This window comes from Bos taurus, chromosome 3 (genome assembly GCF_002263795.3).
Source record: "Bos taurus isolate L1 Dominette 01449 registration number 42190680 breed Hereford chromosome 3, ARS-UCD2.0, whole genome shotgun sequence".
Lineage (NCBI taxonomy): Eukaryota > Metazoa > Chordata > Mammalia > Artiodactyla > Bovidae > Bos > Bos taurus.
In genome coordinates, this window is record NC_037330.1 from 109778527 (window position 1) to 109796008 (window position 17482).

A 17482-nucleotide genomic window follows, 5' to 3' on the forward strand; every position below is an offset into this window, starting at 1 on the left:
TGAAAAATAATTTATTCGAATTCACATGTCTTTAATGTCTAATGAGGCCCAGCATCTTTTCATAGATAACTGACCATTTGTACTTCTTTTGTGTCCTTTGTCTTTTTCAGTTATTTGTTCTTTCCTTGATTTACAAATTCTTTAACACCTTCTGTATTTTTTTCTTTTTCTTTTATTTTTTAAATTATGAAACTATGATAGCACATTTACAGGAGAGTTGGGAAATACAGATCAAAGTTACACATATAGTTCCACTATATATTACAATTGTTTTTCTAAGTAGGAAAATTCATATTGATGTATGGCAAAACCAATACAATATTATAAAGTAATTAGCCTCCAATTAAAATAAATAAATTTATATTAAAAATAAATAAATAAATATTTTCCTGATTTGAGAATGTCAATATAAAATTTGTCAACTAAAAGTTCTTCCTATTAAACATTTAAGAAAGCAAAAAAAAAAAAAGATTTTTAGTTGGAGTTTCAATATCAAACTTTCAAAATTTAACAGAATGAATATACAGAAAAGTAAAAGGATACAGTAGACCTGAAAAGCACCATGATCCAATTGAACACAATGAAGATTTACACAATTTTCACACAACAGTAGGGTATAAATTCTATTCAAGTTCCCGTAGACTATAAACTAGCAGACATTGGAACATATCTGGGCACACAAAACAAGGTAATACTTTCTGTATTTTATCACAACGTAAAAAATATCTTTTGACTTTTATAACCATCATTTTTAATCACTACATATTATCTCACCACCAGAAACTTACTATTTAAAACCAGTTCTTAGTAGTTGTTTAATGTCACAGATATCATTATGAAAATTTTGTGCACAGAGTTTTTTTATATTATGAATTCTTTTCCTTTGAACATATTTTTGGAATAAGAAATACTTAAGTTGTGACTGAAAACACATTTTTATACTTTCGATGAAAGGATATTATCAATTTGTACTGTTATCAGCAATATGTTAAATACTAGATTCACTGCATACTCACAATCACTAGGTATTACAGTATTTAAATATATTTGCTAATTTAGTAGCATAAAAATGTCCTTTTATCAATTTGTACTTTTCTTTATTTTTTATTGGTCTAAACCAACATATTCTCAAATATTTACTTGTTTTTTCTTGAGAAATTTTGATTTTCTTCATTTATTAATCTAGGAGAACATAAAAAATTTTTTCCTTTGACTACAATAACAGATCCATATGAATACTTTAATAATAAACTATAGCCTTTTGTTGTTTCAATTTGCTGCAAATATTTTTGATGTTCTATGGTTTCCTTTTAATTTTAGTTATACACTTGTGATAGAAAATTTAATTTTTATGCAAATAAATTTTCTTATGTCAATTCTATTATCCTAAGCTTAAATGATTATAGTCCATTCAGTAATTTGAAAATTATATTTTCTTTGTGTTTTTCCATGTTTAAATGATTTATTTTTAACTTATTACTCTCATAAACTTTAGCTTGTTTACACTCATAATAGCTAACATTTACTGAGCATTCACTATATCACAGGTGCTGTCATAAACCTGTTTACATAAAAGTGTTTGTGATCCCATGGACTGTAGCCCACCAGGCTCTTCTGTCCATGAAATTCTCCAGGCAAAAATACTAGAGTGGGTAGCCATTCACTTCTTCAGGGGATCTTCCTGACCCAGGGATGGAACCTGGGTCTCTTGCACTACAGGTAGATTTTTTATTCTATTTTAGCCACCAGGGAAGCCCTGTTTACATATGTAAATTTATTTAAACCTTACAACTACCTTCCCTTGTAGCTCACTCGGTAAAGAATCTGCCTGCAGTGCAGGAGACCTGGGTTCGATCCCTGGGTTGGGAAGATCCCCTAGAGAAGGAAATGGCAACCCACTCCAGTATCATTACCTGGAAAATCTCATAGACAGAGGAGCCTGGTGAGCTGCAGTCCATGGGGTTGCAAAGAGTCGGGCACGACTGAGCGACTAACACTTACAAATTAAATATTTGTAGTACCCCAATTTCACAGATGAGGAAACCCAGGCTTTGTGTAGTTAAGTAATTCAGGTAGTATCACACAAGTAGCATACCTGGCAATACCTGGGTATTAAGCAGCAGAGTCTGACTCTAGAGCCTGTGCTTTTAACATACATTATACTGATACTCAAGTTATTTCAATGACACTTTTAATAAACAATTCTCTTAATCATTGTTTTGTAATGCCTCCTTCACTGAAATTCTTTTCATAGAGTCTTGGACTATTTAGTTTGCTCTCATGATTTCTCTTTTTATAGTAACAATACATGGTTTTAAAGACTATAGTTATAAAATGTATTTTTATGTTTGAAAGTTTTAGGATATGTGTTAGTATAATTTTAAAAGGAATTTTTTTTTTTTTTGGCAAGCAGGATCTTAGATCTCTGACTAGGGATCAGACCCATGTCCCCTGCCTTGGGAGCATGAAGTTTTAACCACTGGATTGCCAGGAAGTCCCTGAAAGGAATAGAAAGTACCTGAGGAAAAATGCAATCTTAATACGGTATCTTTACCATACACTGGTGTCTTCCCGGGCAGGATAACGATAATGAGCTGCAGCCCTGAGTAGGTGTTCTTGAGATGCCGGAACATGGGCTCCACGCTGTCTGCCCCCTGTGCGTATTTGCAGAAGCAAGGCTGGCCCTGGATGGGCATCCCTGCGTCCTTGGAAATCTTCCGCAGCTGGTCTGTGAAACCCCTGGAAGGAGAAATCACTAAAAATAAAGCTTTTGTCTAGTTATCAACATCTAAAAAGTAGTAATGCAAAGTTTGGGAAGGGAATGGAAAACAAAGCAAAGATCTGTGTGCTCCATATAGCAAGAGGTCACCAGAGTAGTGATGTGAAAGGCCAACAACTGGTCAGTAGTCTATTTTGCAAACTAAGAACACTACTGTACGGTTATGTGGCATTTTGTAGTTTACAAAGGATATCAGTAATAGAGTGTGCTGGTTAAGAGCTCAGCTCTAGAATTAGCATGACGGGTTCCAGTTCTGTTACTTGCTAGCTATAGAATTTTAGGCAAATTTTTTTCAGTTTCTCTCATCTGTAAAATGACTACTTCCAATATAGAGTTGGTGTGAAGATTAAATGAGATAATACACGTTAGGCACTTAGTGTACTGCCCAAGACCTGGTGTAAAAGCTTGATATATTTAAGCTATTATACATTTTCTAATTTGATCCTGACAAGATTTATAAAAAGGTGGTAGGTGTTATCACCATTTTACAGATCTGGAAATAGCTTCAGGGACATTAAGTATTAGATCAAGGTCAAATGCTTGGATAAGTGGCAAGACCCAGAACTATGACCTAATTCAGAATTTCTTTCTACAGTAATACCTATTTGAAACTAGGATAGCAGGAAAGATTCTGTCCTCAGAAAAGATTTAGGAAAAAGAAAACATTATAAAAAAAAAGAGGTAGACAGCACTTTAATAATTCTGCACTTAGCCTAGGATAAATAAGTAATAATGTTGAGGTTTAACAATCACTTTACTTGTTTTTAAAACAAATACATCCCTAAGTCAAGGATCTGAATGGTCTTTGCTCAAAAACTCTGATTCCCTCAGGACAGAGATGAAGTTTGTAGGAATTCCCTCCTCCTCCTTTTCCTTATTAGTATCTAATTCAAGAAAGTATGAAGTTGAATATTTTCAGTTAGCCTGAACAAGAGCCGTAAGCCCAATGATTATGAGACTTCTATCAAGCCATGAATAACAAATGTAAAATGAAAAGAGTACCTCAAAGCTTGAAAAACAATTGGAGGTGTTTTCTTTGGTCTGTGGAGGTCAAGAAAAATAATCGCAGCATTGTACTTAACTGAGCTCCAGACATTTTACTTGAAAGTCTGAGGATAACAAGTTCGGAGAGAAAAAATATACTAAGTGAACCTCAAGACATACATTTAGAGATGTGGAGCCAATAAAAAGGAGGTGGCACTAGTGGTAAAGAACCTGCCTGCCAACGCAGGAGACGTAAGAGTTGCAGGTTTCATCTCTGGGTCGGGAAGCTCCCCAGGAGAAAGGCATGGCAACCTACTCCAGTATTCTTGCCTGGAGAATCCCATGGACAGAGGAGCCTGATGAGTTATAGTCCATAGAGTTGCCAAGAGTTGACATGGCTTAGCACGCACACATCCATGAACAGAATTAAATAGGAAAAAAAAAGTTTTTCACATGAGGGAGGCAAAACAAATTCTGAATTGATCCTGGCGTAAACTGATCTCTACGTCACTCAAGAACTATTCATTACGGGCATATAGGGTCTGTTAGTGGACTTACATCAGACAATAATAATTTTTCTTAGGATTAGATTCTAGAGAGGAGATAACTTTACACAAATATTATAACTTTATTTTATACAGGCAGTGACAAGTACAAATGGAGAAGATACTGACAAACTACTAAGTTTACTATTATGGATTATTTCCAGCATCACAAATTACAGAAGACTGAGTGTCATTTAGAAGTGTAGACACAGAATGGAGGCATCTTAGTAAAGAGCTGCATGAGTGTAAATGGAAAAGAACACCAGAGAGTTTGAGGGCATACAGTGTTCAGTTTCTTTGTCCAAAATATATGAACATGGAGAAAGGGTTTAAAGAGGCAAATGAAAAACTTTAAAAATGTTATTCTTTGTTAATCAGAAGCCTGAAGTTTTAGAATGGAGCTAATCACAAGAGGAGTTGGTACTCTTTTCACTATAGCACAACTCCTCAAACAAGAGTAACAGCAGAAGCCCTCAAGAGGGCCACAGCCCCAAAGACTGGTGTTCCAAAGGAGAGGAGACAAAGGAGAAAGGAAACCAAAGTGATGAAAAAACCAGGAAGGCAAGAATGGAGAGACTGTCAGTAAGGCAGTCAATTGTATCTAATGCTGCACAACTATTGAAAAAATAATGGGTGAGAATCAGTTCAGATGCTCAGTCACGTCCGACTCTTTGCAACCCCATGGACTGCAGCACACCAGGCTTCCCTGTTCATCATCAACTCCCAGAGACTACTCAAACCCATGTCCATCGAGTCAGTGATGCCATCCAACCATCTCATTCTCTGTTGTCTCCTTCTCCTCCTGTCTTCAATCTTTCCCAGCATCAGGGTCTTTTCAAATGAGTCAGTTCTTCACATCAGGTGGCCAAAGTATTGGAGTTTCAGCTTCAGCATTAGTCCTTCTAATGAATATTCAGGACTGATTTCCTTTAGGATGGACTGGTTGGATCTCTTTGGAGTCCAAGGGACTCTCAAGAGTCTTCTCCAACACCATAGTTCAAAAGCATCAATTCTTCGGTGCTCAGCCTTCTTTACAGTCCAACTCTCACGTCCATACATGACTATCGGAAAAACCATAGCCTTGACTAGAAGGACCTTTGTGGGCAAAGTAATGTCCCTGCTTTTCAATATGCTGTCTAGGTTGGTCATAAATTTTCTTCCAAGGAGCAAGCATGTTTTAATTTCATGGCTGCAGTTACCATCTGCAGAGATATTGGAGCCCCCCAAAATCAAATCTCTCATTGTTTCCATTGTTTCCCCATCTATTTGCCATGAAGTGATGGGACCAGATGCTATGATTTTAGTTTTCTGAATGTTGAGTTTTAAGCCAACTTTTTCACTTCACTCTCACTTTCATCAAGAGGCTCTTTAGTTCTTTTTTGCTTTCTGCCATAAGGGTGGTGTCATCTGCATATTTGAGATTATTGATATTTCTCCTGGCAATCTTGATTCTGGCTTGTGCTTCATTCATCCCAACCTTTGGCATGATGTACTCTGCATACAAGTTAAATAAGCAGGGTAACAATATACAGCCTTGACGTACTCCTTTCCCGATTTGGAAACAGTCTGTTGTTCCATGTCCGGTTCTAACTGTTGCTTCTTGACCTGCATACATATTTCTCAGGAGGCAAGGTCAGGTGGTCTGGTATTCCCATCGCTTGAAGAGTTTTCCAGAGTTTGTTGTGATCCACACAGTCAAAGTCTTTGGCATAATCAATAAAGCAGAAATAGATGTTTTCTGGAATTCTCTTGCTTTTTTTAATGATCCAGTGGATGTTAGCAGTTTGATCTCTGATTCCTCTGCTTTGTCTAAATCCGGCTTGAACATCTGGAAATTCACGGTTCATGTACTGTTGAAGCCTGGCATGGAAAATTTTGAGCATTACTTTGTTAGCGTGTGAGATGAGTGCAATTGTGCGGTAATTTGAGCATTCTTTGGCATTGCCTTTCTTTGGGATTGGAATGAAAACTGACATTTTCCAGTCCTGTGGCCACTGCTGAGTTTTCCAAATTTGCAGGCATATTGAGTGCAGCACTTTCAAAGCATCATCTTTTAGGATTTGAAATAGCTCAACTGGAATTCCATCACCTCCACTAGCTTTGTTCGTAGTAATGCTTCCTAAAGCCCACTTGACTTCACATTCCAGGATGTATGGCTCTAGGTGAGTGATCATACCATCATGGTTATCTGGGTCATGAAGTTCTTTTTTGTATAGTTCTTCTGTGTATTCTTATCACCTCTTCTTACTATCTTCTGCTTCTATTAGGTCCATACTATTTCTGTCCTTTATTGTGCCCATCTTTGCATTTTCCCTTGGTATCTCTAATTTTCTTGAAGAGATCTCTAGTCTTTCCCATTCTATTGTTTTCCTCTATTTCTTCACACTGATCACTGAGGAAGGCTTTCTTATCTCTCCTTGCTATTCTTTGGAACTCTGCATTAAAATGGGTATATCTTTCCTTTTCTTCTTTGCCTTTAGTTTCTCTTCTTTTCTCAGCTATTGAGAATAGACCATTAGAACTGATAATCACAAAGATACTTTTGTGGTTGAAATTGATTCCAGGAATCAATTTTGGTAGAGCACTAAAACTTCAAGGAAGGAGACTGAATGGAAGCCTGGAATCCTGAGAGAGTGTCAAGGTAAAATGAAGATTTGTTTTAAACAGAAGATTGTTGAGGGAAAGAATGTGGAGAAGACGAAAAGTAGTGGAGATGGAGGCCAAATTTTGGAAAGTGAAAATGAGAAGTTAAATGACTCTTTCAAGGAACTCAATTGAGAAATAAGGATGTTATTTAACTTTCATTCAGTAAATAAGTACTATTATCTCTATTTTTAAAAGGTAAAAACTGAAGCATAATAAGATCAAATAAATTGTTCATGGTAATAAAGTTAGGAAGTGGCAAACCTGGGAATTAAATCTAAACTATTTGCCATCAAAAGTCAATGGTACTCCTGCTATACCATATAAGCTAGTCTATTAGAATGCCTATAAGAATCAATCAGTGACTTGGATATGACCAAAAAATTCAGAATCTTCATCAAAGTACTGAGAAGAAACATTTTTAAAGGTTCATTGATTAAATATACTTCATATTGAGGCAATGTTGGTTAGAACATTAGCTGAATAATTTAAAATTGAAACACAAAATGGTCCCAAAGTGAAACTAATGACAAGCCTTACTTCAATATTTCTTCTCTACACTGCCTCTGTGTGGCAAAACAAGCTATAGCCCACATTTTGATTTCAACTCCTGTGTGGAACTGTTTCCCTCGCATGTCCCATACTCCGTGGCTTGGTGTTGCTACAGTCCGGTTCTACAGAGAAAGAGAAATAATAAGGCAAAAAAGAACAAACATTTAATATATAACTTATTTGAATGAGCTAAAAATAAGCATTTCAAATTGCTGGAATAGGCTTTTCTAAATCAATATTTTATATTTTTATCACAGAAAAACAAAAGTTCCATTAAGTTCAAGCAAAGACACTCAACTTGAAACAAAAACACTGTTGGAATGAAAAATACTTTCTAAATTCTAGACTCAGCTAGGATGTCCTTCTCTCAAAACACAGAAACTGTATATTTATAATTTAAACATGATATCAAGAGGTTTTACCCGGCCTCCATATTGGAGCATAGGTGCTGGAAGTACGCGTCCGGTTACATGAGCCATTTCATCTCGAACTTTAAATTGAAACTCTTGAACAAATGGATCTGTTTCATAATTTGCACTTCTTACCTAACAACACAAAAGGTTTGTAGTTACTTTCAAAATTCCCCTAATTTTCCTTTAGAATCCTCTAATTTTTTTTCTTCACTGTGTCAATAATGTTTTATAATAGGTCTAGATGCTGCTGCTGCTAAGTCACTTCAGTCGTGTCCAACTCTGTGCGACCCCATAGACGGCAGCCCACTAGGCTCCCCCGGCCCTGGGATTCTCCAGGCAAGAACACTAGAGTGGGTTGCCATTTCCTTCTCCAACGCGTGAAAGTGAAGTTGCTCAGTCGTGTCGGACTCTTAGCGACCCCATGGACTGCAGCCTACCAGCCTCCTCCATCCATGGGATTTTCCAGGCAAGAGCACTGGAGTGGGTTGCCACTTCCTTCTCCAATAGGGCTAGATAATGGTACCCAAACTACAGAGCAGATTTTTAACCTGGGGACTACAGACCATAAGTGGACAGTAGGAACTCTGTGAACTTCCTGTTCATTTATAGAATATTTAAATGTATTAGGTTGGATAATAAGAAATTTCAACTATTTATGACTCATGAAAATGGTAATTTTATATGGTTAAGCCTAATACATTTTGGGGAGGGTGGTCAAGAAATTGCAAGAGAAATACCTGACCTAAAAATGGTTAATTATTTCTAATCAGAGGATCTGGACATATAATATTGAAATCTTATGTAGAGCTTGATGCTGCTGCTGCTGCTGCTGCTAAGTCGCTTCAGTCATGTCCGACTCTGTGCGACCCCATAGACAGCAGCCCATTAGGCTCCTCTGTCCCTGGGATTCTCCAGGCAAGAATACTGGAGTGGGTTGCCATTTCCTTATCCAATGCATGAAAATAAAAAGTGAAAGTGAAATTGCTCAGTCATGTCCGACTCTTAGCGACCCCATGGACTGCAGCCTACCAGGCTCCTCCGTCCATGGATTTTCCAGGCAAGTAGAGCTTGATAGCAAATATCAATAATCCTAAGCTTTTTTCCCTAATTGATAACAAGTTATATAAAATCTACTTGAATATTTTCCAATAAAACATAGCAGAAGATAAAATTTACTTAAGAGATATACTTGAGACAGACAAGAAAGCCACGATGAGATGCGCATTATAATTTTTACATAATATACCAATATATGTAAAGAATTTATTGTAATCTCAGAAGTGTAATTCATGTTTACAGTGTGCTATAACGTGTTTTTCAAAACATATTTTTTTAGTCTCAGGGTAAAGGTCATATAAGGTTACAAAAAGGGCAATGTTCAAGTCTTTGAGTAAAAATCTAGTAAAAACACTATATAAATTTACATATATAATCCCACAATAAGCAGGAAATGTTTTCTAAATTATGCACTAATGATTTTTTTCTTCAAGCTTAAATGCCATTATTTTCTATAAGATTACAAAGAGTAACAACTATTCACCAAGACTTCCTTGGTGTGAAATGTTTTATGATTAATTTTTACAATAATCTTAATTATAAATAAGTCTTTTATACTTTTTATTTTACAGAGGATAAAACTAAAGCTTAGTAAAGTGAAATGATTGGTCTAAAACCATATAGCTAAGCAAGTGACATATAATCTGAAATCTGTACATTCTGATTTCTAGAGTTCCTACTCTCAGTCACTGTTCTAGCCTACCGGATGCTATAATTATAAATATAGTAAGGGACGGAGGAGCCTGGTGGGTTGCCGTCTATGGGGTCACACAGAGTCAGACACAACTGAAGCGACTTTGCAGCAGCAGCAGCAGCAACAGTAACTGTAAGTAAGTAAAGAAGTTAGACTTTGAACTTAGAGCTGTTAAGATTCCAAGTGCTAGCCTGGCGGGCTACAGTCCATGGGGTAGCAAAAAGTCAGGCACAACTAACTTTCAAATATAAGATCCAGGTGCCTTTATTTTTCACTTTGCCCTAATTCCGTCAGTTTTATAATGTATTAATGTCTCTTTTCTCCCCATTTAGAATAAGAAGAGCTTAGACACCCTATAAGGCTGGAGCTGTCTTAAACTTCTTTATTCATCCTATAGTTACCAGTGTAGATACTGGGGCTAAGCAATCCTACTTTGTGTGTTAAGCTTCTCACTATTGCTAGTCATAAAACCTTGACTTTCCTTTCCTATTTTAGGTGGGAGGTGATAAAAGTCCAGTTCACTAAACTGAAACATTAGTTCTGAGATTATCTGTTCTGAATCTAACTAAAGAGCTTGGGGCTAAATTAGAAGGCTCTAACCTTTGTCAAGAAAATGTACTGGTCATAACAAACACCCTCTTCCAACAACACAAGAGAAGACTCTATACATGGACATCACCAGATGGTCAACACGGAAATCAGACTGATTATATTCTTTGCAGCCAAAGATGGAGAAGCTCTATACAGTCAGAAAAAACAAGACCAGGAGCTGACTGTGGCTCAGATCATGAACTCCTTATTGCCAAATTTAGACTTAAATTGAAGAAAGTAGGGAAAACCACTAGACCATTCAGGTATGACCTAAATCAAATCCCTTATGATCATACAGTGGAAGTGAGAAATAGATTTAAGGGCCTAGATCTGATTGATAGAGTGCCTGATGAACTATGGAATGAGGTTCGTGACATTGTACAGGAGACAGGGATCAAGACCGTCCCCATGGAAAAGAAATGCAAAAAAGCAAAATGGCTGTCTGGGCAGGCCTTACAAATAGCTGTGAAAAGAAGAGAAGCGAAAAGCAAAGGAGAAAAGGAAAGATATAAGCATCTGAATGCAGAGTTCCAAAGAATAGCAAGAAGAGATAAGAAAGCCTTCTTCAGTGATCAACGCAAAGAAATAGAGGAAAACAACAGAATGGGAAAGACGAGAGATCTCTTCAAGAAAATTAGAGATACCAAGGGAACATTTCATGCAAAGATGGGCTCGATAAAGGACAGAAATGGTATGGACCTAACAGAAGCAGAAGATATTAAGAAGAGAGGGCAAGAATACACAGAACTGTACAAAAAAGATCTTCACGACCCAGATAATCACGATGGTGTGATCACTGACCTAGAGCCAGACATCCTGGAATGTGAAGTCAAGTGGGCCTTAGGAAGCATCACTACGAACAAAGCTAGTGGAGGTGATGGAATTCCAGTTGAGCTATTCCAAATCCTGAAAGATAATGCTGTGAAAGTCCTGCACTCAATATGCCAGCAAATTTGGAAAACTCAGCAGTGGCCACAGGACTGGAAAAGGTCAGTTTTCATTCCAATCCCAAAGAAAGGCAATGCCAAAGAATGCTCAAATTACCGCACAATTGCACTCATCTCACACACTAGTAAAGTAATGCTCAAAATTCCCCAAGCCAGGCTTCAGCAATATGTGAACCGTGAACTTCCTCATGTTCAAGCTGGTTTTAGAAAAGGCAGAGGAACCAGAGATCAAATTGCCAGCATCCGCGGGATCATGAAAAAAGCAAGAGAGTTCCAGAAAAACATCTATTTCTGCTTTATTGACTATGCCAAAGCCTTTGACTGTGTGGATCACAATAAACTGTGGAGAATTCTGAAAGAGATGGGAATACCAGACCACCTGATCTGCCTCTTGAGAAATTTGTATGCAGGTCAGGAAGCAACAGTTAGAACTGGACATGGAACAACAGACTGGTTCCAAATAGGAAAAGGAGTACGTCAAGGCTGTATATTGTCACTCTGCTTATTTAACTTATATACAGAGTACATCATGAGAAATGCTGGACTGGAAGAAACACAAGCTGGAATCAAGATTGCCGGGAGAAATATCAATCACCTCAGATATGCAGATGACACCACCCTTATGGCAGAAAGTGAAGAGGAACTCAAAAGCCTCTTGATGAAAGTGAAACAGGAGAGTGAAAAAGTTGGCATAAAACTCAACATTCAAAAAACTAAGATCATGGCATCTGGTCCCATCACTTCATGGGAAATAGATGGGGAAACAGTGGAAACAGTGTCAGACTTTATTTTTTGGTGCTCCAAAATCACTGCAGATGGTGACTGCAGCCATGAAATTAAAAGACGCTTACTCCTTGAAAGGAAAGTTATGACCAACCTAGACAGCATATTCAAAAGCCAACAAAGGTTCGTCTAGTCAAGGCTATGGTTTTTCCTGTGGTCATGTATGGATGTGAGAGTTGGACCGTGAAGAAGGCTGAGGGCCAAAGAATTGATGTTTTTGAACTGTGGTGTTGGAGAAGAGTCTTGTGAATCCCTTGGACTGCAAGGAGATCCAACCAGTCCATTCTGAAGGAGATCAGCCCTGGGTGTTCTTTGGAAGGAATGATGCTAAAGCTGAAACTCCAGTACTTTGGCCACCTCGTGTGAAGAGTTGACTCACTGGAAAAGACTCTGATGCTGGGAGGGATTGGGGGCAGGAGGAGAAGGGGACGACAGAGGATGAGATGGCTGGATGGCATCACTGACTCGATGGACGTGAGTCTGGGTGAACTCCGGGAGTTGGTGATGCACAGGGAGGCCTGGCGTGCTGTGATTCATGGGGTCGCAAAGAGTCAGACACGACTGGGCGACTGAACTGAACTGAACTGAACCTTCTTCATTTACCCCTAGACTACTGCTAGAATACTTCCATAATCTCTTTTAATTCTGAGCCCATGAAATGATAATAAGACAGGAGTTGATATGGTGGACATTCTTCTTTAGTAGCTCACCCTAATATGTTTTTAATTTCTATTTCTGGGTTAAGTACTAACCAATCTGCTAATTTCCTCTTGTCTATCTGGTGCAGATCTTGCTGTGGCTTTGATCATAGTGGAGGTTTGATTGTCCGTTAGCTTCTTGATACATCGTTGCCCTGCCACAATATTACAGACCTATAAATGGAAAAAAAGTTTTGTACTAGATATATGCATCTTTCTTAAAATTGAGTGCAATTAAATGTGATATTTTAAATTTTAATTTAACTTAAAATTTAAAATCTACTCCATTAAGCCACTTCTGTTTAGTATCATGTCAAGTAGAAAGGCAGTAAACAATACTGCTTCACAGTATGATTATAATCAGGTACAATGTACACTGGATAAAAAGGCTGAAAGAAGTGTACCAAAATGCTAACAGCAGTTATGTTTAGAGGGGCAGAACTGTGGATGAATTTTTTTCCCGTATTATCTCATAATTGAAAATTCAGAATAAATAAGGAAATTTAAAGACAGTTCAATTTAAAAATAAATGTGAGAGTATAAAGTAAGTTACAGGTCCTTAAAAACCTTAACAGAATGATGAATAAGAGGATATTAATAAGCAGCCTAAACACATTACTTCTAGTGGCAGGTAGGTATGTTTCTGTTCCTGCCCCACTTGCAGACAGGGAAGGTGTGGGTACTTCAGCTGAAGAGTATACTTTTCTCTGAAATACTGTGCTACTGTTCTCTCCACAGTTTGGCCATTTTCTAACTGTAAAGGAAAGCTGGAAAAAAAAAAATTACACATTAACAACTCATCCCATTAGGAGCAAGCAAAAGTCCCAATCTACCAACTAGAGTAAGCTGCCTCACATCATCTCTGTTCTGACAAACACCAGCTTTTCTTACGTTTGATGACTGGCAGGCCTTCTTGTTACATTACAAACACGGTATTTCCGTCTCATTGTTCCACAATGAGTCACTTCAACCTTCAGACCTGTTCCCAACAAGAAAAACTGAGGTTACAGAACTGTCACAAGTGACATATTCATAACTCTAAAGCCTGCTCACCACTATAAAAACTCAAAATTCTAAACAGAAAATCTGTGAAATAGGTGATATGATTAACAAAGGATTATATATATATATAAAACATAGTTAATAATGGGTACAATCATGACAGACCTAACTCCAAACCATTTCCCTATTCTATCAAGCTATTAAAAACAGCATAAAATTTACAAAGCCTTTAGATCAAGGGATAAAGTTCTTCATTAATTACAAAAAAAGTCCTGCTTATATTGCAGGGTTTTATGCTGGGAGAGGGAAGGAGCAATGGAAAGGAGTTACCATAACTCTCAAAACATTCTGTAACCTTCAAAGTATGTGATATCTCAACTCCCCAGGCATCACATACTGACTGAAGATCATAATTTCATAAAGTCCTTATGAAGAAAGTCTTCACAGATTTTTAAACCAGGAAGAAAAAAAAAAAAAATCCCAGGCCCTTTTAACAGAAGTGGAGTGACAATTTTGTTAAAGGATAATATAGTGATACAGTTCTTTCACTACTGACCATTAGAAATCAGGGCAAAATATCGAATGTAACCAAACTAATTCCTACAGCAAGTAATCCAGACGTTCTTATGGAATCAATGACCCCTTTGAGAATGTGACAAAAGCAATAAATTCTCAGAAAAACGCAACATACACTTAATGCAGCATGTGAATTTAGATGTTACTGGATCCATGAGTCCATCTGTGGAGCTTAGGGGTTTGAGGATCCCAGGTCTGCTTTAGAAGGTGAAGCTGTGGGCTTTTAAACCATTGGCTGAAATTCTTTGGGATGAATTTTCCTAAGCAATGGTGTCCAAAAGGATGTTCTGAGATGATATGATTTCTACACCTGTACTAAAATCACTACTAGTAATGTTCCTGGGCACATGAAATATAGCTACTGTGACTGAAAAAATTTTTTTCTTTTGTACCTCTGTATCCCATAGTGCAGATGTTCTCAACCTGAGGTGACTCTGACCTCCAGGGGAGATTTGGTAATGTCTGGAGACATTTTTGGGGGCTTCCCTGATTGTTAAAACTGGGGGTGCTATTGGCATCTAGTGGATGCTAGATTTAGGAATGGGTGGATCCAGGGATGCTGCTAAATTATATTGCAATGCACAGAACAGCACTACCTCCCATCCCCGACCACAACAAAGAATTATCCAGCCCAAAATATCAATAGTGCCAAGGTTGAGAAACCCTGCTACAGTATAACTTATTTTCCTATCTACTAACTGCAGAACCAAACACAAAGTTCAATCACAGTAATATTTTCTTAGGACGTATCAGCACAAACTAAGACGCTACGTGGACACAGTGCCGCTATACCAGACTGGTACGAGGGTTTTTGAGAAGTACTCTTAACTGAGTCCGTGAGAAATAGTTTTTGTTAGTAACTATCTTTACAAAACTAAACTTTCAGGTCAATTAGAGCATTTATTATGCTTCTATATTATAAATGAAAATAGAAAATATTACCAAGAGAAGGTCTTTCAAGAAGGAAATACCAACTATATGAAGTAAACAAGATGTAAAAATACTGTTTGGGGGAAAACATGATAGAAAAATTTAAAACAAATTTCTGTTATCTATACTACTTAGCAATTTGTTTTCCAATCTTCCCTTTGAATTAAAAAAAAAATTATCAGTAAGGTTATACAAGCCTACTAAATAAGTTTTTATCAAAAATAAAACTGACACTCTTACATACATATGGTACTTTTACCATAAACTTCCTCCAATATTTCTGCTATTTAACTATGATGAATTATTGCAAAAGAAACCACCCTAAAGTTATTATTAATTACTTAGGAAAAAGTTCAACTGGAATCAAATGAATATTGTACTAGGAAGTGTATTCATTATACCACAATTTGTACCATTATTAAACAGTTTTCATCAAATTTCTCATGCTGACTAAAAATTAAACTTAAATATATAGTATAAAACATGTAACTTTGATTCTCTTGTGTTACTGAGATAGGAATACATGATGTACTTTAAAGAGTTCTCTCTCTCTCTTTTAAAAGCCTTCCTGACTTTGAATGGAGGAAAAAATCATCAGTTTGTCAATTAGATCTAACTCATATTTTTCTACCCCAAATCTACAGTCATAGGTGCCTAAGGTTACATCCAAATTCAGGGTTAGCAAAGAGTTGAAATTTTTTAAAAAATGGACTAGATAATTCTCTGCCCAGGTCCCTCCCCAAACCCTCCATCCAACCGAAAAATGTTTTTGGCTTTAATAAATCAAATATTGAACCTATAAACTTGGCTTTACCTTCACTATAACATCAACTTTATAATGCTTTCTAGTCATTTTTTCAGTCATTTCTTTGGCCCCCTGAGCAGTTGAAGTTAAGATCGAGTCCATGCTCTTCGGGCAGCAGTTGAATCCTTGTTCTGTACATCTTGTATTTTCTGTGATAGAGTGGTGATATGAGTTGATTGCATAGTTACCGCAAAATAATGTAAGTGACTTCATGATATCAGAGGTGGTAACTAAGCAGCAACTCCACTGGAAACCATGGCATTTAGATGATCACATATTAATGGTGGGTAATGCACTACCTTCCAACAAAGCTAACTGTGCAGTTAATATAGATTATGACAGGACGATGGTATGACTGCAATACAAGAATATATAACACTTTCTTATTCTGACAAAAATCTTGACATAAATAGATGCTTATCTTCAAAGCAGGAGGGAAATTCCTTTAAATGTTTTACTACAATGACTATCTCTCTCTTGGTTACTGAATGGCACAGAATAAATGATTACTGGAGCTAGCAGGATGTATTCAACTATACTAACTGATTTGGGGGACTGAAAGATGTTCAGAAAATAAACTTCAATGCTTCACAAGCTGAAAAATTACCTGCAACAAATAGGTAAAACCTTAAAATTAAACAACATAATTATTTCTGACTATTTGAGATGTAACACTTATTATAAACAGAATTTATAGTATTCATTCTAATTAGAGAATATCAAATTTCTCTTTGTGCCTAAATAATAAAGAACTAAATACAGTGGAGTCACATCTTACATGAGGACTAAGTTCCACAGTTATGAACACGTCAAGAATCTTACATAATCAAAATTATTCCTGAAAAATCCCTTAAACTGCTGATAAAGTACACTGATATTAAATTAAATTAAATTGCTGATAAACCCATTGTATATGGGTTTGCACATAAGACTGTATATTTACATAGAAAGCTACAATTATATAAAGAATAAATAAATACAAAATATAAATTTTAGAATATAAGTGAAATTAATTTTTAATTTTTCTCTTTGGAAGACCATGTAGAAATGAATTTATATTAGTAAAATATATATATGATGTAACACCACTGTATAAATTTTAGCCGCTAACTATAAAACAGGCAAGATCAATGGTCAACTAAATAAAGTACATGAAGTTACTAAGTTTCAACTCTAGAACAACACATGAAATAGGCTAGTCCCACATCTACAAATTTACAAAGAAATAAAATATTCTGCTATCATTTCAGAAAAATAAAGAAGTCACTATATTAAAATATGTTCAAAGAATGGCTCCAGTCCTGAAGTGTCAATGTTTTGGGAATAAATTTCCTATTTTAAACAGTATGATAGGAGCATTTTTCTATGAGAGTACCTCTTTATGCCTTCAGCTAATAAGGGAAAGTATCAACAAAAAATTAGCTAGTATTAATTCCATTACTTGGTATTTCTTTCATTGAAACACTACCTAAGATGTTATGACA

At 36.5% G+C, this 17482-nt stretch overlaps 1 protein-coding gene across 6 annotated transcripts in view; it reads right to left on the reverse strand.

The window, feature by feature from the left end:
• Positions 1-17482, reverse strand: part of AGO3 (argonaute RISC catalytic component 3) — a 131120-nt gene that overhangs the window by 36630 nt on the left and 77008 nt on the right. For 5 of the 6 annotated variants that reach the window (XM_024985218.2, XM_059881975.1, XM_059881979.1 and 2 more), the window contains exons 7-12: positions 13577-13664; positions 13305-13452; positions 12740-12859; positions 7926-8048; positions 7492-7625; positions 2519-2739 (exon numbers count right to left, since the gene is read on the reverse strand). In XM_024985218.2, coding sequence (XP_024840986.1) covers positions 2519-2739; positions 7492-7625; positions 7926-8048; positions 12740-12859; positions 13305-13452; positions 13577-13664 — 834 coding nt within the window. The remainder of the gene's footprint in view (positions 1-2518; positions 2740-7491; positions 7626-7925; positions 8049-12739; positions 12860-13304; positions 13453-13576; positions 13665-17482) is intronic. The other variant, NM_001001133.2, reaches the window with a different exon arrangement.